The sequence below is a fragment of the Mauremys mutica genome, chromosome 2, assembly GCF_020497125.1.
Source record: "Mauremys mutica isolate MM-2020 ecotype Southern chromosome 2, ASM2049712v1, whole genome shotgun sequence".
NCBI classification, from domain to species: domain Eukaryota; kingdom Metazoa; phylum Chordata; order Testudines; family Geoemydidae; genus Mauremys; species Mauremys mutica.
Window position 1 is genome coordinate 295,579,980 of NC_059073.1, and position 22,413 is coordinate 295,602,392.

General features: G+C 59.8%; 1 protein-coding gene across 3 annotated transcripts; it reads right to left on the minus strand.

Annotated features, from left to right (window-relative positions):
* Positions 1-5,064: 5,064 nt before the first annotated feature.
* Positions 5,065-13,213, minus strand: LOC123363358 (gastrula zinc finger protein XlCGF57.1-like). 3 transcript variants are annotated; one of them, XM_045004229.1, is made up of 6 exons: positions 12,852-13,213; positions 12,441-12,554; positions 11,643-11,762; positions 10,268-10,369; positions 9,728-9,835; positions 5,065-7,513 (listed from the first exon to the last, which is right to left on the minus strand). In XM_045004229.1, exons 1-6 carry the CDS (start codon positions 12,928-12,930, stop codon positions 6,147-6,149), a joined length of 1,890 nt encoding a protein of 629 aa, XP_044860164.1. In that variant the 5' UTR covers positions 12,931-13,213; the 3' UTR covers positions 5,065-6,146. The 3 variants fall into 3 exon arrangements, with proteins under 3 accessions (XP_044860164.1, XP_044860163.1, XP_044860165.1); XM_045004228.1 differs by having other exon boundaries at positions 5,065-7,516; XM_045004230.1 differs by lacking the exon at positions 11,643-11,762 and having other exon boundaries at positions 5,065-7,516.
* Positions 13,214-22,413: the final 9,200 nt, after the last annotated feature.

The following is a 22,413-nucleotide window of genomic DNA, read 5'->3' on the forward strand; positions in this document are numbered from 1 at the left end:
AGGGGACTGGGCACTTTGGAAAATGTGTCCCCTTGTTTCAGTGACACGTGCTTTTGGAAATCTGACCCCAGTGATGGGGGCTGAGCATGTGAAAAATCCAACCCCAAGGAAGGGCAAACAAAACAGGTGCTTCCTTACCAGCCGGGAGACGGACGGAGCCGACAGCTGCTAGCTGGGAAAAGGGCACGTTACGGCTCAGGTGAGTTTGAATTGCTGGCTCCAGAAAGGGATGCTGGGACCAAAGCTTCTATAACAGGGCTATCTGGGGCTAGGGGACGCTAACAGGAGCCGAGGCAGGGGACAGGAGACTCGCTCTGGGGGTGAAATAATGCAAATGAGCACTAAGAGGAAAGAAGAGTGAGCCGACAACTCCTGCCTTGTCGATGTCGCCTCTGTGCCTAGTAACACAACAGAACGAGGGCTGGGGGGGGGGGGGATTCCGCTCCAGTACTGGAAACGCGAGCAATGAGCAGCACCGCGGTCCCAGGACAAACGGTGCCAAACCAGAGGGGGCTTGTTTCGTTTCTAACCTTTTATTAGTTTCTAGATTAGAAAAAAGAATGAAAATATAAACACACGTGGACCTCACTCGACGGCAATCGAAGGGCGTCGCTGGAGAAATTCTTACACATCCTGGCCCAGTGAAGAGCAGAACCTAGGCCGCAGTAATAATAATATTTAATCTTCCAGCCCCACGCTCGACAGCACCTTCCAAGCACCGTTCAAACAGCCGGTGGCCAGCGACCCTCACAACACCCCCGCGAGGCAGGTGCAGGAAGCATTATCCCCATTTTACAGATGGAGGAACTGGGACCGAGAGATTAAGTCAGAGCCAGGATTAGAGATCAGGAGCCCTGGATGCCAGGCGTTCCCAAAGGCTAGGCCAGCAGTTCTCAAACTATGGGGCGGGCCTCACAAGGGAGGCACAAGCTGTGAGCTGTGGCTGACAGCGTCTGCTGGGCCGGGGCTTGTGCAGAAGGGCCGTGCATGCCCGGGAGCTGCCCTCCGCCCCACCCTCCGCTCCGGGCGCCCGGCCAGCACCCACCGCCCTTCGCTCCACCCTCCGCTCCGGGCACCCGGCCAGCACCCACCGCCCTTCGCTCCACCGTCAGAGCCGGGCACCCGGCCAGCACCTGCCACCCCACCTTCAGAGCTGGGCGCCCGCCGCCACCTTCTGCCCTCTGCTCCACCATCAGAGCCAGGCGCCCGGCCAGCACCCGCCGCCCTCCGCCCTCTGCTCCACCGTCAGAGCCGGGCGCCCGGCCAGCACCCGCCACCCTCCGCCCTCTGCTCCACCGTCAGAGCCGGGCGCCTGGCCAGCACCCGCTGCCCTCCGCCCTCTGCTCCACCGTCAGAGCCGGGCGCCTGGCCAGCACCCGCTGCCCTCCGCCCTCTGCTCCACCGTCAGAGCCGGGTGCCCGGCCAGCGCCTGCCACTCTCCACCCCACCTTTGGAGCTGGGTAGCGATATATGTACTTGGGGTGGGGGATACAGGGGAGGGGAAGGTGCGTAAACAACCCCAGACACAAAGAAGGGGGCCCAATCAAACAAGTCTGAGAAGCACTGCTCTAGGCTACACAACCTCGCAGCACAATGACTCTATTATCACACTAAGAATAGTCAGAGGGGAAGATTTTTGCATAAGAATTGTAAATACCAGCAGTGAGCCCTGTCCTGAGCCGTGCTGGAGCCAAGGGGAATTTTCCCATTTGACACCAGAAAGCCCAGGACTGGAGCCCAATAACCAATGGCAGAAAAGTAATTTTACATAAAAATACATTTGCAAAATGTCCACCACACACCCCGATTAATTTGCTGTCTATCGCTAGGGCGGTCGTGCAGAGAGGTCAGTGAAGAATTCTGTCCAAACAGCCCAAAAGGAAGTTACAAATAAATGAGTCAATAGGCAACAAAATAACAATATTAGTAAAGAACTAGCCCCCCCCCGTCTCCCTTTCTAAATCTGGCAGGTCCAGACGAACAGCTCCTGCCTGGTTTATCACCGTCCAACCTCTCTTCAACCCCCGAGTCACAGATGAGATTCTAGCAGCCAAAACTCCTTCGCGGTGGCAGTATCTGCAAAGAGGAGCTTCACCCCTTGCTGACTCGTCCTCGTAACTTTGAAAGCATTTGGGGGGTATCCTGAGCTGGGATCAGAGGAAAGTCCTTTCACAAGGGAGATGGGAACAAGCTGCTTCCTAGCAAATTCTCTGAGAGACATTAACTATTGGACCCTGGCTCTCAGCACCAGCTAGAAAAGAAGGGTCCTGAAAATATGATTTAGTGAGGGGTGAAATTCACCCTGTGCAAAGGAGCCTGTGACAGGGCAGCTGCCCCTCACTGGCTGGCAAAGGGTTAATAGCAGCCCTTGGAGTGGCTATGCAGAACCCAGCCAACCAGAGGAAGGCTTAGAAGCAGCCAATCAGGGCCAAGCTGGATCCTATAAGAAGGGCTGCAGGGCAGCAAGGAGCTCAGTCTCTCCGGGGAGCTGGAGGGAGGTGGTCTGGCCGCCTGTAGAGAGAAGCACCTGGGACAGAGCAGTGCCGGGCAGGCTGAGGGGAGCAAGCAGAGTGCCAGCCTGGCTGGCTCCCGGACTGAGGCCTTGACACGGGGCCAAGGCGGGGCTGTTGCTATGGGGAAGTGGCCCAGGGAAAGCAGGTAGCAGCAGGGGAAGGAGAGGCTGTGAGCGGCTGCCAGCTATCGGGTCCCTGGGTTGGATGGGGCCAGCCAAAGGATGGCAGTTTGCCCCTGAGCGAGGGGCTGCAGTTCACCCGGAATGGGGGGGACAAGGGAGTTGGGGCACATCCGGAGGGCCGTGCCCTGAAGAGGACGCCGCAGTCCAGGAGCGACGTGGGTCCCCACAGACAGCGGAGATGGTGGAGAAGCAGTGACGGAGAGTGAGACACCACAAGAGGGCGCCCTGCTGGTGGACAGAGCGAATTCCCGGAGCAACCAGCAGGAGGCACCACGGTGGGGAGCACAACCCGTTACAGAGCCAGACAAGGCCTGGACACCTCTTAAGCCCTATAGAAACCCCCTTGTTCTCCTTTCCCCCACGTGGGATTTTGGTCTCCTGGACCAACGCACCAATCGTCCGGCCAGTCCCTTTGGCTGCCATTTCCCCCAGTCGCTCACTCGGCCCAAACCAACGCCCTTCACACCGTGCCTGTAAGTCAAAAGTTGACGTGAAATGGCTGGATCATGAAATGTTCACGCAACGCCTGCCCCCCGGGCTCCACTGACAACAGAGGGATTTGAGGGTGGGGGAAGAGTAGACCCTACATGGGACTCTGTCTCCACATCCCATCCCCTCCTACTCGTTGTGGTTCTCGGTCAGTTATTCATCCGTAACCTCTGGCAGACCAACCCTACGGACGCTCCGTTTTCTCAAGCACTCCAGCCCACAGCACGTCTCAGCCACGGTGCGAAAAGAGCAGCACAGGCTGGAGCAGGGAGCGCCAGGGTGTCTTCGTTCCCGCTCCCAGAAGGCGTCTGGGGCAGGGAGCAGCAGCAGAAGGCAGTGCCTAGACTGCTTTTTCTGACAAAATCAGCAGGTGGAGGAAAAGCGCCAGATAAGACACACTTGGTTGTGAGTAAAGCACTTGACAGAGCATCTCAACAAAACACACTGTCCCGGCTGACCCAGCAGAGACCATCCCATGGCCTGAACGCTGGCTGAAGAAGTGTTAGCCAAGAGTTATAACAGGCCAAAGTACGGAGCTGGGAGCAGGTGCTCAGAGGGTGCCACGGCTGAGTGTACCGGGAGCTCCAGATTGATGCCATTTCTTCACGAATCACCTAGCAGAGGCAGTAAGAGCATGTTATCAGCATCTGCCCTGCAGAGAGTCAGTGGGAAGGAACGAATCCAGGAAGCAGGAAACACTGATAGGGACCTGGGGGAAGCCAGTGGACAGCAGGAAATTAGACAGGAGCTTCCAGTCCAACATGGCAGCTGAAAAGGCCGAGACACAGAGGTTTTGTGCAACGGGCAAAGGGATGACAACCCCCATGTCTCTGCCTTGGGATAACCCCACTGGAGACAGCGGCCTGTTCGGGGCTCCTCAGGAGAGCTGGAAAGATACCGATGCCCATTCAGCGAAGAGCCACAAAGTGATCTGGGGACACGAGGGACTGACTGGTGAGGAATGAGCAAAAGAGACAGGTACATCCAGCTTCGCTGAGCAGTGACCTGACGGGACCCCATAACAATCCGGGGGGAACATGGCGGGCCCACAGGAGAGAGAGTTTTACAGTGGTTCAAGGTGGAGATAACTGGACAAAATCAAGGATTAAAGCTGAATGTCAGACAAAACTTCCTGAGAGATGTTTCAGGCTGCGGGACCATCTCCCCAGAGTGGCGACACCCCAGAGTTTGGGATATGGACAGAGCACTGGAGGGAACAGGCATGCACTGGCGGGGAGAAGTACTAGATTTTATTAGAAGACTTATTAGTTCTTTTCCAAATCTAACGACGAGGATTCTTGGATAGCCACACGGAGAACAACAAATTTTAACTTTAAAATGACCCTTTTCCTAACTACAAACTAGCAACTAAACCCACGTCCCTTTTGTACAAGATGAGAAGTAGTTAGTGTCTATTGGACGTGCACAGAGCTCACAAGGGAGCGAGGGAAGACCCGTCGCTGGAGACGGTTAACGCTAGGCTGGACGTATTCCTAGAAAATACAGAGTAGAGACCGACCCTGCATTGGCTAGGAATGGGCAAAATGACCAGTAGGTCTTTTCCAGCTGTAACTATTCTCCGTCACTGGAGGGTTTTAAGAGCCGGTTGGACAAACACCTGTCAGGGACGGTCTAGATCAGGGGTTGGCAACCTATGGCACATGTGCCGAAGGCGACACGTGAGCTGATTTTCAGTGGCACTCACACTGCCTGGGTCCTGGCCACCGGTCCGGGGGACTCTGCATTTTAATTTAATTTTAAATGAAGCTTCTTAAACATTTTAAAAACCTTATTTGCTTTACATACAATAGTTTAGTTATATATTATAAACTTACAGAAAGAGACTTTCTAAAAACGTTGCAATGTATGACTGGCACGCAAATTAGAGTGAATAAACGAAGACTCTGCACACCACTTCTGAAAGGTTGCCAACCCCTGGGCTAGATAATACTTAGTCCTGCCATGAGTGCAGGGGATTGGACGAGGTGACCTCTCGAGGTCCCTCCCACCCTACGACTCTGTGATTCTCTGTAAGATCTCTAGGTGGTCTCCATGCGATGGTCACCTCTCAGGTCAGGGATCAGGCCGTACTCAGTTGCAAAGCCCAGTGCGCACTCCTGGTGGGTAAATAGAGTCAGTACAGCGAGTAAACAGCACTACAGTAATTATGGCTCCAGGGCATTGCACCTGGAGTTCTCAAGTCCACACTCAGTTGAGATTTTCTTTCATTTCCCAGACTGTCACTGGCCCGGCTGGAACAGGCGCCGTCCATAAGGTCTGTCCAGTAGTTCCATGGAGATGCTGCTGGCATAAGCCGTAACTACAGCAAAGTCTCACCCACCCCCCAAGTACCCACAGGGCCTGACCTAACAACACACAGCACAGCACCCCCCACCCTGAGAAACCACTGGCCTTCGCCAGAACTATCACAATGAGCACAACGCTCCTGTGTTTGCTCCACACAGGAACCAGGCAGGAGAGTCCTGCCAGCACCGACTTCTCCTTTCAGTAGTAAGATGAAGATCCCACATCGGTTAACCCAGGCCGTGTCATTTCCAATGCCCTCCAAGCGCTGCTCCATAAACCACAGATCCCTTCCCAGAAACCTCCCGTCCCTCATGTCAGATGTTCTCTCTAGTACCTCTGGGGGTTATTTCCAACCCAGCAAATGGAATTAGTACGACAGCTTTGGCATCCTTCAGGGCAAGACTCGAGCCTTTGCATTTGAATTCGAGCTGCGTTGTGTAGGGAATGTGCAGTTGTGTTTTCCTTAGGGATGCACGGCTGGTTCATCAGCGCAGGCCTTCAGGCTGGGAGCTCCTTGTGGCAGGGAGCCTGTTATTTCATCGGCACTCTGTACAGCACCACGGCATGTCCAAATCCTAAATTACAGCACTGTTCCTCCTCTGCTCCTGCTCAGGGGACGTAGCATTTCTGTAACTCCCTCCTTATGTACATTGCGTTAAGGCTTCCAGAGGCACTTGGCTTGGGGCACCGACAGTAGGAGCGGGTGCATCTGGAGGAAGGGGTTGAACGACTCCCCATCTCCGTAGCAGGACAAGAGTCTCTCCTCCGTGTGGACGGCTTGGTGCACCGTCAGCTCCTTCTTGTGGCTGAAGATCTTCCCGCACTCGGTGCAGGGGTAGACCCGCTCCACCGTGTGGGTGAGGTGGTGCGTCCGCAGGTTGCCCTTGTACTTGAAGCTCTTGCCGCACTCCACGCAGGTGAAGGGCCGCTCCCCTGTGTGGATCCGCTTGTGTTTCATCAGCGTGGTCTTCAGGTTGAAGGTCTTGCCGCACTCGGGGCAGACGAAGGGGCGCTCCCCGGTGTGGATGCGCTGGTGGGTGATGAGGGTGCCCTTGCGGTTGAAGCTCTTGCCGCACTCGGTGCAGGTGAAGGGCTTCTCCCCAGTGTGGATGCGCTGGTGCTTGATCAGCTCCCCGTTGTGGCTGAAGCACTTGCCGCAGTCAGCGCAGGCGAAGGGCCGCTCCCCGGTGTGGATGCGCTGGTGCCGGGTCAGATCCCCGTTGCGGCTGAAGCTCTTGCCGCACTCGGAGCAGCCGAAGGGCCGGTCCCCGATGTGGATCTTCTGGTGCAGGATGAAGGTCTTCTTGGCGCAGAAGCCCTTGCCGCACTCGGCGCAGACGAAGGGGCGCTCCCCGCGGTGGATCTTCTGGTGGGTGATGAAGTTGGCCTTGCGGTTGAAGCACTTGCCGCACTCGGTGCAGGAGAAGGGCTTCTCCCCGGTGTGGATGCGCTGGTGCAGGATGAAGGTCTGCTTGGAGCAGAAGCTCTTCCCGCACACGTTGCATTCGAAGGGCTTCTCGCCCGTGTGGATGCGCTGGTGCCGCATCAGGTCGCCCTTCTGGCTGAAGCTCTTGCCGCACTCAGTGCAGGTGAAGGGCTTCTCGCCCGTGTGCACCCGCAGGTGCGTGATGAGGTTCCCCCGGTGCTGGAAGCTCTTCCCGCACTCAGTGCACGTGAACGGCCGCTCGGCAGCGTGAGCTCGCGGGCGCCTCACCGGCTCGGTGCTGGTGGCCACGCTCCCCGAAAGGGATTTCTGGCTGGGGTTGTTTGTCGGGGCCGTTGGCACCTTTCCCTTGGGCTCAGGGGTTGTCTGCGGCCCCTCCGGAGCCACGGCGTTTCTCTGGAGCGCCGGGATGTTTCCCGGGGCGTGTTGCACTTTCCAGTGATTAATGCTGGGTTCTGTCCTGAGCAAGCCTGAGGAAGCTGCCTCTAAGCCTCTCATCAGCAAAGCCCTGTTCGGTTTCACATCCTCCGGCTCTTCTCCAGGGTGCTCCCGCTCGCTGACACCCCTGCTCCCATCGCCTGCTGGGGATAAGAGAGAGGCCAAAGGTTATTCCGTGTGCCGGGGACAGGGGAATTCCCAGTGTTCACCGCAGAATGCAGCTAAGTGCCAGGAGCTGAGACGCTCGGTGGCACACCCGTTTGTACCGAGACGCAGGCTCTAATGCCCTGCACCCTCTGAGCTCGCTGACCGAGAAAGCAGCTGCTCCCAGGCACTGCTTACTGGCGGAAGGTCCCATGGGTGCCAGGCAGCGTTCCCACTAGCGGGAATGTCCAGCGAGTGGCACTGACTGGCAATGGCAGGTGGGCACCTCGCTCCCATTTGTACCTTGGAAAATCAACCTTTGGCCCGTGCTGGGTTGGGTCACAGCCACATGTCATCACCTCCCACAGCCATGAGAATGTCACCATGGGACAGTGGTGGCAACAGGCAATTTTCTTATTCGTTTTAGGCCATGTCTGCGCTTACCCGCTTACAGCGGCACCGCACCGATACAACTGCGAGCTCGCTCACATGGCCGCGTGACGCTGATGGGCGAGAGCTCGCGGAGCCACAGGGCACCCATGGGGGAGAGCTCGCGGGGCCGCGTGACACCGACGGGGGGGAGACTCGCGGGGCCACGTTACAGCAACTGGAGAGAGCTCGCGGGGCCGCGTGACACCGACGGGGGAGGAACTCGCGGGGCCACGTTACTGCAACTGGAGAGAGCTCATGGGGCCACGTTACAGCGACTGGAGAGAGCTCGCGGAGCCGCAGGACGCCCATAGAGGAGAGCTCGTGGGGCCGCGCGAGAGCGACAGGGGGGAGCTCCCGTGTCGACATCATAAAACCAGCTCACCGAGCGGCGGTAGCGGGGGAGCGTCTCCCCCCACCCTGGCACTATGCAAACTAGCACTTATGCCGGCAACACTTATGTCGCTCAGGGGGGTGTTTATTCTTTTCACACTCCTGAGCAACAGACGTTTTACCGATGTAAGTGCCAGTGCAGACGTGGCCTTGCTTCAGGCCCCGTTCCCTGCTGCACAGTCCAACACCTCACCGAAGCCAGAGGCAGCTAGAAAGACTTAAAGCATCAATAAGACAAGAGAGAAACATCAGAGATCCAGGTGTTGCTATTTTCATGTTTCCAGGCTCCTTTCTAGGCCCAAGATGCAAGGGCACCGTGGGAGCAGGCTCGGCCCTTTGCTGGCTTATGTGAAACAGACGCTCTCGCTCCCTTGAGGCTGCCTGGCAGCAAGGGTTGGACTGGATCATGCTGTGAGGAGCTGGTGAAGCAACAGCATAATTCGCGCTCCACCGTTACCGACCAAACGGCACCCAGCTCTCCCCTCGGTTTGCACCCTGCTCGTGGGACTCGCTAGCTTACCGGAGACGTGCTTGGGAAGGAGGCCAGGGAGCTGGCGGAGGGCAGCCCCGTCACAGTCTGACCCGGGAACCCCGCTGGAGGCCAGGCCATCGCACTCGCACAAGGCAGTGGAGAAATTTCTCTTGGCTTCTCATTGGTCACAGCCAGGGCCGGCTGCCCCCACCCCGCTGGGTCAGCGTCGCGGCCGAAGAGGCGCACACAGCCAGGGCCAGCTGCTCCCACCCCGCTGGGTCAGCGTCGCGGCCGAAGAGGCGCACACAGCCAGGGCCGGTTCCCCCCACCCCGCTGGGTCAGCGTCGCGTCCGAAGAGGCGCACGCAGCCAGGGCCGGTTCCCCCCACCCCGCTGGGTCAGCGTCGCGGCCGAAGAGGCGCACGCAGCCAGGGCCGGCTGCCCCCACCCCGCTGGGTCAGCGTCGCGGCCGAAGAGGCGCACACAGCCAGAGCCCCTCAGGTAATTTTCACAAGGTCTCTCTTGTCACGAGTCAGACAGCACTCAGCAGGCACAGACCCGTCCCGGGCCCGGGTGCAGCCCTCCCAGCTGCAGACGGCCAGTGGGGAGACCTGCCTCCTGCCTTGAGGGGGCAGTTCAGGCCTCCTGACAGCACTGCAGTGGGCAATCTCTTAACGCGAGCGCCCCCAGGTAACCGGGGCTTAGCCTCCGGCCCCCCTGCAGTGGGACGCTCTCTCGCTCGCGAGGGCAGGGAGATTTGCAGTTCTGGGCTCCACTGCACCCAGTGGCTATGCAGGATCCACGTGCCAGGAGCCGGCACAACGCCGCGAGCCTGGCTCGCCAATTTCATACAGGGCCCCCCTGAGTTTCCAGCTCTTCCCGTCCCCGGAGCTGCTCCGGGGATCCGCACGGCTCACCTGGCCTGGGGTAGCCGGGAATTCTGCCTTCGCTCAGGCCCTGGGGGTAGCCAATGGCCGACTCATCGTCTGGCTCCACTTTCACGATGATCTCTGGGTTTGCGTCACCTGTTCACAGGAAGGAAAAGCCTGAGCCGCTGTTTCCTGGGGTCACTCGGGCTGGGGCAGGAGAACCTGCGAAATAGCTTTAAACTGGCGTTTGACTGTCCCTGGGAACACTGCCTGGGGTGTGTCTGTCAGTGTGCGGCAGACACAGCAAGAGACCTCAGAGCTCCTGTCCCTGCCTGTGAATATACCCCAGGGCCCCCCATCCTGTCCTCCTCCCACTTACTGCAGTCTGCCCCAAATGCCCCTGGCCGCAGGGTGCCCCAGCTGCTGGCGACTCCTGTGGGCGAACCAGGACGCCAGACACTGGAGCTGGGTGTGCCAGGAGCTGGCTACAGCAGGGGGCCACCTTGAGGAATCTACAGGCGGGTCCCCGAGTTCTTCCCCTCACACCTGCCCCCGGCGACCGTCCCGGTGGATCCCAGCACCACTCACAGAAGGGGTCGTCAGGACCGTCTCCTCCACCGTAATGCTGGGCACACTCGCCATAGGCGTCGTCCTCGGGCTCCGTTTTGACCACGATCTCTGCTTTGATACCTGCGGAAAGCCAAGCACGTTGCATGGTCCCTGCGCCCACGGCAGGGCTGCGAGGGAGAGACTGGCTCCGGGGCAGCGTTCGACTCCCGCTGAGCTGCTCTCCCGCGGTCAGCGGCGTTCGTTTCTAGGAGCTCTTCCCCGCAGCGCGTTCGCCCCTCGGGCACGCCAGGAGGGCTTATCCCCGGTTACCGTCAGGGAGCTGAAGCACCAAGGGACCTGTCCCCAGCCAGACCCCAGACCCCCGGCCACCCGGCCTGCCCCAGTTACACTCGGGGACGTGCAGGGCACTGGGGGAACCGCAGCCCCTGTTCATCGTGTCACTTCCTGGCAGGCACTCAGCCAGTTTCAGGGCGCAGCCAGCCCTGACCAGCGTTTAGCGGGCTGGGCCACGGCGCAGACACAGCCCTGGAGGACGGCGCAGACAATCTCCAGCGTAAGGACAATAAAACGCTGCTCTTGGTGGTCATCTTCATTGACCTCTGGCCACTGGGGCCGCAACCATCCCCTGTGGGGAGGCTGCCCTCCAGGGCTGGCCGTTCCCCGGAGTCTGGGGCGGGACCAGCGAGCGGTGTAGGGCCCTGCTCTGGGTCCCACAGAGGTCTCTCGTACAGGCCCCAGGGCTCCGCTTGCCTCTCCCGGCTATTGGACGCGTACGGCGGCCGCGGGGGCAGATGATACGGGGGCCTGGGGCAGCAGAACGCTGAGTGGGGCTGGCCACACGTTCTGCAGGGCCCTGGGCACAGCCACTCGCTGGGTCCGATCACGCTGCCCCCAGGCCAGTCGCACCCATTGCTCCCCATGCCTGGGGCCCCTCGGCTGCGGCGTCACTCCTGTGCGTGAGGCTCTGGGCACCTCCGCCAGGAGCCGGAAGGAGACACCCAGGCACGGCCGCCCACGCGGCCACCCATCTCCACAGGAACAGGAGGGGAGCTTGCGGGGGTCTGCGGAGAAGGCTTTGAAGGGGGGCATGTCCCCTGTGCATGCCCCCACCCAGCTGACACAGTGGGGGGAGCAGGAGGAGCTAGCCGGGACACTGCAGTGACGCCCGAGTCACCATCTGCCAGGGGAACGCCCCCCACACGGCCGGACCCAGGGGAAGCCATGCTCACAAGGCCAGGGGGACTCACACGGCTTCTGGATCCACTGTGCCCAGGGCCAGCAAAGGCTCCTGCCCCAGAAGTCTGACTCCAGGGGTTCACGCAGGTCCCCGCTGAGTTTCTGGCTCACCCCAGCCCCCTTCCCTGAGCTGGCCTGGGGGGTTCGCACCACTCACCAGTGCTGGGGTAGCCAGGAAGGTCTTGGTCCCCCAGGCCCTGGGGATACCCCACGTACGACTCGTCATCTGGCTCCACTTTCACCACAATCTCATGCTTCCCGTCAGGCCAGCCTGCGCCTGGGAGGGGGGGGAGAGAAGGGGAGAAGGAATCACGTCCCGGGTCCCCTTGGGACAGTCCTGGGCTGGACTAACCCTGGGAGCCTCTGGGCTGAACGGCCCCCGGCTGGGGAACCTGGGCTGGGACTTTGGGGTTCGTGCGTGGGGAACAGTTCGGGCCCGTCCTTTCCCGGCCCAGGGCAGACAAATAACGCTCCTTTCTCCAGAGAGCACCGGGGCCCTTTGGGGCAGGAGAGCCAGACCCGCCGCGCGAGCGTCCCTGTGCCGGGGGCTCAGCCCCACTCCCTGGGGAGGGGCCCACGCCCCACGGCCGCGCTCCTCACGGAGGGGTCACGCCTTGCTCTGGGAAGCAGGGGCCCGGCTGCACACGAGCACAGGGACTGCGCTGCTGCTCGACGAGCCCCTACGTCTGCTCAACGCGTCTAGCTCCCAGTCAGTCCCAGCTTCCCGTCTGTGGCAAAGGCTCCAGCGCTGGTAGCGACCCTGCAGCTCCAAGCACACCCGGCTTTGATCAACTTCTGGTGCAGCTCGGGCCGTCTGGGGCCCTTCCATGGTCAGAAACAGCTGGCAGGCCGCAGGCAGCCCGACTGTAGCCGTTTATACGGGTTCCCCAAGATCCTGGCTCTTCCTGGCCTCCCTTTGCCTGATCAACCCCAGGTGGAATTTCGCAGCACTCACCTGTGCCGGGGGCATGGAGAATTCCTCTCTCCCTCTGCGCTGGGGGCCCCCCCGGGCCTGGCTCCTCTTCCTGCTCCGTTTTAATAACCACCTGGGCTCTGGGGTCAGCAGAACCTGCAAGGACAGAGAGTCACAGTCTGGGTCCCGGGGCACCGGCACCGGCAGAGCAGGTTCAGAGGTGACGCCGCCGAGCTCTCGAAGCCCCTCTGTCCCGAGGGCGCCGTTCAAGCCGCGGGGGCTGGAAGCTGCAGTTAGAAACGTTCCAGCTGGACAGAAGATGCACCGTGTGAGCGCTGCGGGGCGGGGGATGGGCCGTTCGGGCAGGGTGGGCTCTCCCTGGCGTGGAGTCGGTAAAGCGAGAGCGGCCGGTTTCCTGCTGAGCAGCCCGGGGGGGCTCAATGCACCACTCACCTGTGCCGCAGGCGTCAGGCGCTCCCCTCGCTCGCCTCTCCCTGCGCTCGCCCACACGCAGCCTGTCCCCTCGCTCCATCTGAGCTGGGCTCTCCGCCTCGAGCCACCAGCGCCTGCCCGAGGGAAAGAGGAGTCACGCTCTGAGCCTGCCGGGTCAGCCAGGGCGTGGCAGGAATGATCCAGACCCCAATTCCCAGGCAGCACCTGCCTTTAACCAGAGACACGGTTCCTCCATGGGGCAGGGGCTCAGGCCAGGCGGTGAGGACGAGGGGCAAGTCTGCAGTGTGAGGATTTGAACTCCCCACGCATTGGGGTCCCAGTAACCCAGGGCCGTGTGCTCCCCAGTGTCTGCCCCTGCCCACGCCCACAACTGTGCTGTGCACCCCTCTCCAGTTCCTTCCTTCCCCCGCCCCCTCTTCAAATCCCAGCACCCCCCGGGACTGGCCACTGACGGGGCTCAGGAAGAGCCAGTTATCCCAGCCGTGGGCAGGGATTTGCAGGGGGCTATAGACCCCCCCCACCTCCAAGGCAGGAGCCAGCCTCTAGCTAATGGGGGCAGAGAGAACTGCCCCAGGGCAGGTGATCCCATCGCTGCCCCCTCAGAGTTCTTGCCCCTTCCTTTTGAACGACTGGCCAGTCAGACCCAGCACCCCAGGGCCCCTGGCCTGACCCAGTGCGACCGTCCCTCCCCCTCCCCGAACGCTCTGCATGCAGCCTTCGCCGAGCTCCTGGGGCGCCGGGCAGCCCCCGCGGGAATTCAGCACGAGAGCAAGGAGACGAACCGGAAACACGCAAGCTCTGTTAGTGGTGAATTTCCCCGGCTCCTGCCACGCCCTCGGGAGCCACTCCTCCCCGCGTCATCCCTTCAGAGCAGACTGGCTCCTCGGGGCCCAGGATGCTGCCTTCCCACCCGCCGGCAGAGACCGAGCCACACGGCCCCACGGGACACTCACACTCTGCTGGGCCCTCCCCACACTGGCATCTCAAAGGCCCCTTTGTGTCACTTCTCGCGGGTTCTCCAACCCTTCCCCGGTGAGCAGCAGCGAATGTCGCCCACGCCGCGTTCACCCTCCTCCCACGTCACTCACAAAGCCGTTCAATAAATCCAGGCGCCCCGTCCATCTCACAGGCACCCCCGGCAGAGCACCTTACTGCCTCCCTTCTCCTTCGCTCACGGTCCCGCCGCCGGCCTAAGCCAGAACTCTGGCCAACTGGCTGCCACCCTGTGTCCTGGTCTGTGCCAGAGTCACCCATGGGCTCTGCTTTGCGCCAGCCAGCGACGCAAAGCAGAAGGAACATGAGAGGAACACGGGTGTCAGGCAGAGCAGCCCGGAGAACAGGGGCTAGAGCTCGGAGACCGACACACCTGCCAGGCTGTCCCGGAGCTGTGAGATCCGTGGTCCCCTGCCGACTCGTGGCAATAACTCCTACTCGGAGAGCCCAGCAGGACAGGGGGTGGGTAACAGGATGAAGCCGGATTTCTAGAGCTCGATTCCTGGCTAGCAATGGAGACGTCAGAAACCCATCGGATACGACAGCACCTAGACAGACGAGCCCCAAAGCGCGTGAGCTCCTCGGACGGCTGGTCTCCCTAGAACAGCCTCACAATTTTCAATATCACATATTTGAACCCAGGGAAGAAATGACGTGGAAAAAGGGTTTTAATTTTGATTTTCCTTGGACCATTTCTACGCCCGGTAAAGTCTCTTCATGGGGTGTCCTCCTGGAATATCACCAGCTGCCTCAGGAGTGGGGGGGGGCAGCTTTCTGCCTTTAACCCACCGCCCAACCCAAGTAAGACACAGACACTTCCCAGAGACACAGAGCCAAGGGTGTGCACACGTCCCAGTGCCGCTCACAGCCGGCTCCGCTTCTCTGCTTTTATCACACAGGAGCACCAGAATAGCTGCCTAGTAAAAATACAAGACAGAGAAATCTAGCCCGGTGTGATGGCCCAAATTCTGTGCTGACCATCTCACCGCCCGGCAGGCTTGTTGGAATCAGGGGCTGGAAGTCAAGGTAGGATTTTGCCCTGTGGCTGGAGGGGAACAGAGTACCCTGGGTTATAGCGTATGCTGGTTTGTTTCCTCGCAGGAGGCCAGTTGCTCTTGGTGGCCAACCTCACAGGTTTGCCAGGCCTTCTCCTCAATTCCAGGCTCACCCAACTCTCCCAGCAAAACCAGGGAATCATAGAATCTCAGGGCTGGAAGGGACCTCAGGAGGTATCTAGTCCAACCCCCTGCTCAAAGCAGGACCAATCCCCAACTAAATCATCCCAGCCAGGGCTTTGTCAAGCCTGACCTTAAAAACCTCTAAGGAAGGAGATTCCACCACCTCCCTAGGTAACCCATTCCAGTGCTTCACCACCCTCCTAGTGAAATAGTTTTTCCTAATATCCAACCTAAACCTCCCCCACTGCAACTTGAGACCATTTCTCCTTGTTCTGTCATCTTCTACCACTGAGAACAGTCTACATCCATCCTCTTTGGAACCCCCTTTCAGGTAGCTGAAAGCAGCTATCAAATCCCCCCTCATTCTTCTCTTCTGCAGACTAAACAATCCCAGTTCCCTCAGCCTCTCCTCATCAGTCATGTGCTCCAGCCCCCTGATCATTTTTGTTGCCCTCCACTGGATTCTTTCCAATTTGTCCACATCCTTCTTGTAGTGTGGGGCCCAAAACTGGACACAGTACTCCAGATGAGGCCTCACCAATGCCGAATAGAGGGGAATGAGCACGTCCCTCGATCTGCTGGCAATGCCCCTACTTATACAACCCAAAATGCCGTTAGCCTTGTTGGCAACAAGGGCACACTGTGGATTCATGTCCAGCTTCTCGTCCACCGTAACCCCTAGGTCCTTTTCTGCAGAACTACTGCCTAGCCGCTCGGTCCCTAGTCTGTAGCAGTGCATGGGATTCTTCCATCCTAAGTGCAGGACTCTGCACTTGTCCTTGTTGAACTTTTTGGCCCAATCTTCCAATTTGTCTAGGTCCCTCTGTATCCTATCCCTACCCTCCAGTGTATCTACCACTCCTCCCAGTTTAGTGTCATCTGCAAACTTGCTGAGGGTGCAGTCCACGCCATCCTCCAGATCGTTAATGAAGATATTGAACAAAACCGGCCCCAGCACCGACCCTTGGGGCACTCCGCTTGAAACCGGCTGCCAACTAGACATGGAGCCATTGATCACTACCCGTTGAGCCCGACCGTCTAGCCAGTTTTCTATCCACCTTACCGTCCATTCATCCAGCCCATACTTCTTTAACTTGCCGGCAAGAATACTGTGGGAGACCGTATCAAAAGCTTTGCTAAAGTCAAGGAATAATACGTCCACTGCTTTCCCCTCATCCACAGAGCCAGTTATCTCCTCATAGAAGGCAATTAGGTTAGTCAGGCATGACTTGCCCTTGGTGAATCCATGCTGACTGTTCCTGATCACTTTCCTCTCCTCTAAGTGCCTCAGAATTGATTCCTTGAGGACCTGCTCTGTGATTTTTTCAGGGACTGAGGTGAGGCTGACTGGCCTGTAGTTCCCCAGATCCTCCTTCCCTTTTTTAAAGATGGGCACTACAGTAGCCTTTTTCCAGTCATCCGGGACCTCCTCTGATCTCCATGAGTTTTCAAAGATAATGGCCAATGGCTCTGCAATCACATCCGCCAACTCCTTTAGCACCCTCGGATGCAGCGCATCCAGCCCCATGGACTTGTGCTCATCCAGCTTTTCTAAATAGTCCCGAACCACTTCTTTCTCCACAGAGGGCTGGTCACCTCCTTCCCAGTGCAGCAGTCTGGGAGCTGACCTTGTTTGTGAAGACAGAGGCAAAAAAAGCATTGAGTACATTAGCTTTTTCCACATCCTCTGTCACGAGGTTCCCTCCCTCATTCAGTAAGGGGCCCACACTTTTCTTGACCACCTTCTTGTTGCTAACACACCTGAAGAAATCCTTCTTGTTACTCTTAACATCTCCGGCTAGCTGCAACTCCAAGTGGGATTTGGCCTTCCTGATTTCACTCCTGCATGCCTGAGCAATACTTTTATACTCCTCCCTGGTCATTTGTCCAAACTTCCACTTCTTGTAAGCTTCTTTTTTGTGTTTAAGATCAGCAAGGATTTCACTGTTAAGCCAAGCTGGTCGCCTGCCATATTTACTATTCTTTCTACACATCGGGATGGTTTTTTCCTGCAACCTCAATCAGGATTCTTTAAAATACAGCCAGCTCTCCTGGACCCCTTTCCCCCTCATGTTATTTTCCAAGGGGATCCTGCCCATCAGTTTCCTGAGGGAGTCAAAGTCTGCTTTTCTGAAGTCCAGGGTCCGTATTCTGCTGCTCTCCTCTCTTCCTTGTGTCAGGATCCTGAACTCGACCATCTCATGGTCACTGCCTCCCAGGTTCCCATCCACTTTTGCTTCCCCTACTAATTCTTCCCTGTTTGTGAGCAGCAGGTCTAGAAGAGCTTTTCCCCTAGTTGGTTCCTCCAGCACTTGCACCAGGAAATTGTCCCCTACACTTTCCAGAAACTTCCTGGATTGTCTGTGCACTCCTGGAAGGCAGGACTACGGCTCCAGCTGGTAAATGCAGCAAGTGAGGGGGACACACTGTAACGGGGGGTTAAAATTCATCCTGATCTGAAGCCAAGTGGAGCATTTCACAGATTCCAGCCATTCTTATCTTTACCCAGCGAACCCACGAGCTTGTCTTGCTCCTGCCTCCCGCTCCGGCTGCCGTTCTGCTAACTCTGCCCACTCCTCTAGGGGAAAACAGACAGTGACGTCCTCAGACGTATCTGCACCCTGCTCCCCACCGGGACCAGTGCCGACCCTGAGAGTCGCTGTCGCGGCGCAAAGAAAGCTCCATCTTTTGCTTATTTACGATGGGTGTTTACACGGCGCCAGAGGCGGGAGCTAGGAGCTTTCCAGACTCATCGATCCAGTGACCGTTCCTGCCCCGGGGAGTTGGACTGTGCTCGCCTCCCTCCCCGTGGACGTCATGGCTGCGGTGTCGTTTGCGTGGGGAGAGATGCGCATCTATGGATTTGGGGTTTGCCGGTGGTTGTTCCGCCCCCTCCGTGTCTTTGTAAATCTCCTTCCTCTGAAGCATCGGGGTGGCCACGGCTAGAGACGGGACGTCGGGGGTGGGGAGGGCGCTAAGGAGGCACCGAGCGTTCTCGCTCTTGCTGGGCTGGCTGGTTCGTGCCCACATGTTCGGGCTTTAACTCATCGCCATGTGCGGGGTGGGGAAGAATCCCCCCCCCCACTCGGATTGCCAGTCACCCCGGGGGAGGGGGCGCATTGCCTTGCTCTGCAGCCTGTGGGTGCTGGTCCCTTGCCAGGATTATCGGGGTGTCTCACTTCAGCATTTCCCTGACACCGGGGTGCCCACGGGCACGGGGCCCCTCGGTCCCTCCGACCCTCCCATGCGCGAGTCTCCTGTGGGCTGCGATGCTCTGGTCTGATCTCGCCATCGGGGTCAGTGCTGGGGGGGTGCTGCTGGCCCATGCTACACACAAGATCAGACCAGACGCTCAGGTTGTCTCTTCCGGCCTTAAATTCTATGATTCTTGTGACTCCAAAAGGTCTCTGGCTGCTCTCCACCCCTGCCTTTATCCTGGGCACCCCACCCCCGCCTTTTAACAGCGTCATTTTAAAAACCAACGTAAAGAAGAAGGGGACTTGCCGAGCCGCGTCTGTACCGGTTAGCACAGCCCATTAGTACGTTGTTATTCTCTCTGCAGTGTCTGGTACAGGGTGCCCCGCGAAACAAGAGCCTGGTCCCTGCGCCAGATGGCTGCAACCTGCTGGGAGCGGCCGACCTCTGGGCCCGCCCAGAGCTCCGTGCAAGGCAGCTGCTTCACAGCAAGTTGTGGGAGCAGGGCCGAAGTGCAGGACCAGAGGCAGCAAGGGGGGAGAGGGATAGCTCCGTGGTTTGAGCATTGGCCTGCTAAACCCAGGGGTGTCAGTTCAATCCTTGAGGAGGCCACTTAGGGAACTGGGGTAAAAATCTGTCTGGGGATTGGTCCCGCTTTGAGCAGGGGGTTAGACTCGATACCTCCTGAGGTCCCTTCCAACCCTGCGATTCTATGACTGAAGCGGAGCAAGAGGACACGGCAGCACTGAAACGGGAACGTTTAGCACACTTGGTGATTGTCTCTGGCCTTGTTTAAACCCTCGTGCGAGACAACCCTTTGATGGCCAAAGTGGGAGAAGTCACCGGGCAAACAGCAGCGGAGAGCGCTTACCCTGCTGCCGGCCGGCCGGCGTTGGGCTGGCACAGATGGCTGTAATCCCCAGAGTAAACACACACCCAGCTTCCCAGCTGCCCAGCCATCACATGGCCTCTCTCTGCAGTGCTCTCCCCTCCCCAGGGCTGCCACCTCTCGTGAGTCCATCACGAGCCTCGTGATCTTTGCCGTGTTTGTTTAAAGCCCCAGAGGCTGCAGGAGAATCTCCGCTTTCACGGATTGTGGAGAAGAGCTCGACAGTGTGAAGCCAGGACACCAGGATGCAAATCACACCAACCCGAGGTTTAAAAGACACTCGGGGCTTTTAAGCCAGTCCCATGATGCTTTGCAGCCTGACTCATGATTTTTGATCACATGAGGCTGCTGGCAGCATGGCCTCCCCCCTCCTTTCTCATCATCCCTCAGGGCGTTATGTCAAATCTAGACCCAAACCTTTATGTCCCTCCACCAGGGACTGGCGGGCGGCCCAGGGCACGGGCCGGATTTCCAGAGGAAGCGGGACTGGGACTGTCCCATGCCCATCTTGTCCCCGCTTCACAGAATCTCAGGTTGGGAGGGACCTCGGGGGGGTACCAGTCCCACCCCTGCTCGAAGCAGGGCCAGGGCAGGAGGCCTGGGGGCGACCAGGGAGCTCAGGGACGGCCCGATCCGGCAAGTGGCTCCACGCCAGCAGCTCCAATGGCAGGACCAGGGCCAGAGCCTCAGCTGGTGTCAGTCCCGGAGCTCGGCTGCCGGGGCTGGAGTGGGTCCGAGTCCCCCCAGCGGAGGAGTCTGGCCACCGACAGTTAAGCACAAATCACCTTTTCCCCTCTCCAAACACCCCCCCGGGCCCAGCAGAGCAGCCGGCGGCTGCCGGCGAGGGGACGGTCGGGGAACACGGGAAGCGCTGGCAGCAGCTGGAGGATGGCGGGGGGGGGACGACCCCGGGGGACCCCCGCGTGCAGCGCAGCAGCCCAGCCATTGTGCTCCGGGCGGTGCCTGGCCCTGCCCCCCGCCCAGCCCGTGCACCCCCCGCGCGGCCAGGGGCGAGTCGGGCCAAACGCCCCCCCCCCCCCGGGAAGGGCTCTGCGGCCGGGGTGGGGCGCGGGCGGCGAAGATTCACGTCCCCCGCCCCCGGCAGAGCTCCCGGGGGGAGCAGGCGAGGGGCCCATTTGCCGGGGGCCGCCCCCGGGAGCGCGGCTCCCCGCGCACAGCCCAGCCGGGGCTCCCCAGGGCGCCCCCCGCGCAGGGAGCCGGGGGCCCGGGCACTCACCCGCTGCACTGCGCTGCGCCCGGCTCCCTATGGCCGCCGACTCGGGAACTTCTCCAGCCCGATCGGCCGCTGCAGGGGCAGAGACAAAGGGCTCCGCGCCCGCTGCATCCTGGGAGCCGTAGTCCGCGCGTGGACACGAGCTGCGCGGGGGCGCAGCGGGGGCGCAGGACGCGCGCAGCTCGCCGGGACGCGGGGCCAGGGCGCAGGGGTCCCCGCGCAGCGCCGGGCCGGGGGCGCTGGGAGCCCGGCCGCGGGGGACTCGGATTCCCCTGGGCTGGGGCCGGGAGGAAAACTACAGCTCCCAGCAGCCGCGGGCGGGGCCGAGCCTCCGGCTCCGGTTTGGCACCGGAGTCTGCGCCCCGCTCCCTTCCCGCTGTCCCAGCGCCGGGACCCCGTGTCCGGCCTGCGCTGCGGGACCGAGAGGCAGCGGAGCCGGCCCCGAGCTCTGCAGCGCCGCTGAGCCCAGACGCTCCAAACCGGATTAGCTGGTGCAGAAATAACCCGGTGTGAACAGACCCGGCCTCTCGCAGGCGGTGCAGGGTCGCTCAGTCTCCTGCTCCTGGGCCTGGCTGGGTTTTCATGCTGCTTTGCAGAGACGTGGCTCAGGGTCCCCTTCCCCGGGCACAGAACAGCCAGTGTCCTAGTCCCTGCCCAGAGGCTCCCGGTGCTCGGGGCTGTACAGGAGCAAGGAGCCAGGCCTTGCCCCAGCCTAGAGCACGGGCAAGCCTGGGTGCTGAGCAGAGGCCGGGGTGGGAGGGGTGATGCAGGCGGGCAGGGCCGGGGAGGGGAAGGGAAGAGGTAACCATCCAGTCACCTTTAGCTATTGGATCCCAATGGCAGAAAGACCCTTCCAGGCAGGGACTGTAACCCTGACCCCACGTGCTGGGCAGGCTGCAGGGACCTGGGTTCTGCTTAGTGCAAGGCTGAGTCCCGGACCCAACACTGGGTCACGGCCAGAATGTTTCAAAGGGGCGTGTGGCAGCTCCTGACCCCCGGCGCTGGCTGGGCTCACCTCCCTGCTCCAGGCACTGCAGCCTGTCTGGGTTGGGGGGTGTGACGAGGCGGTTCTGGCGGGACCCAACGGAGGTGCCAATTCAGGACCAATTGCTCAGAGCAGGGCAGTCACAGCCCTAGGCTGGGGCTTTTCCACCTCTAAGGCACCAAACCAGCCAGACTAAGAGGACTTGGGTCTCACCCCACTGGCTAACCACAAGGGGAGATGCAAACAAAGAATTGGGGGGGCAAGTGACCCCCCCACACACACGTCTCCTCTGGTATGGGGCGCAAATCTGCTCCCCCAGCCTGAGCACTAAAATGCCTGGTTACGGCTCTGCCCCAGGGCCTCCACCCCCAGACTATTTCCTGGGTCGCGACGGGGCCATAAACATTTACAAGCGGGTCGAGAACCCCTGTCTTAGCGCACGTGCAGAGACATGGAGCCTGCCCTGCGGCGGGGCCAGGGCGCAAGCCCCAAGTCTTCTCAGCCGGCGTTTTGGTCACTGGCACGAAGGCTCCATGAGATACTGGAACTCGGCTCAAACCTGCGTGCTGGATCCTGCTCTGTCCTGGCGGGTGGAAGCCAGAGGGACAGAACTGGTTCTGCCACCGGCTGGGGTTTCAGGGGCAGGGTGCCAGCTGTCTTTAAGGAAGCTGTGCAGGATTCTCAATTCTACCTGTTAGACCAGAATCTCACCCCCTGCTCTCATGCTGTGACGCGTTTGGAAAGTTCAGGTGTAGGTGAGACAGGGACGTAGTCTGGCAGCTAGAACCTTTCGGGGCCCCGTGTTCAGACAGGCCGGGTGCAATCCGTGTGCCGTAAAGTGCGTGCAAACGTTCCTCTGCAGCAGTGCATGTCTGTGTATCGGGACTGCACGGGGCGGTGTAAAGGTTTGATTGGCGTTTGTTTGCAATGGTCACGTGGTGAAGCACATTCTCCATGGGAGCTGCTGGAGGCTGCTCCAGGGTTTGGAATGGTGACATTACCGAGCGCGTCGCTATCCTGTGTATATTACGTAATTCTATCAAATCCAGTCCTGCACCTCGCTGGGCTGTGTAACCCCTGGGGTTTCT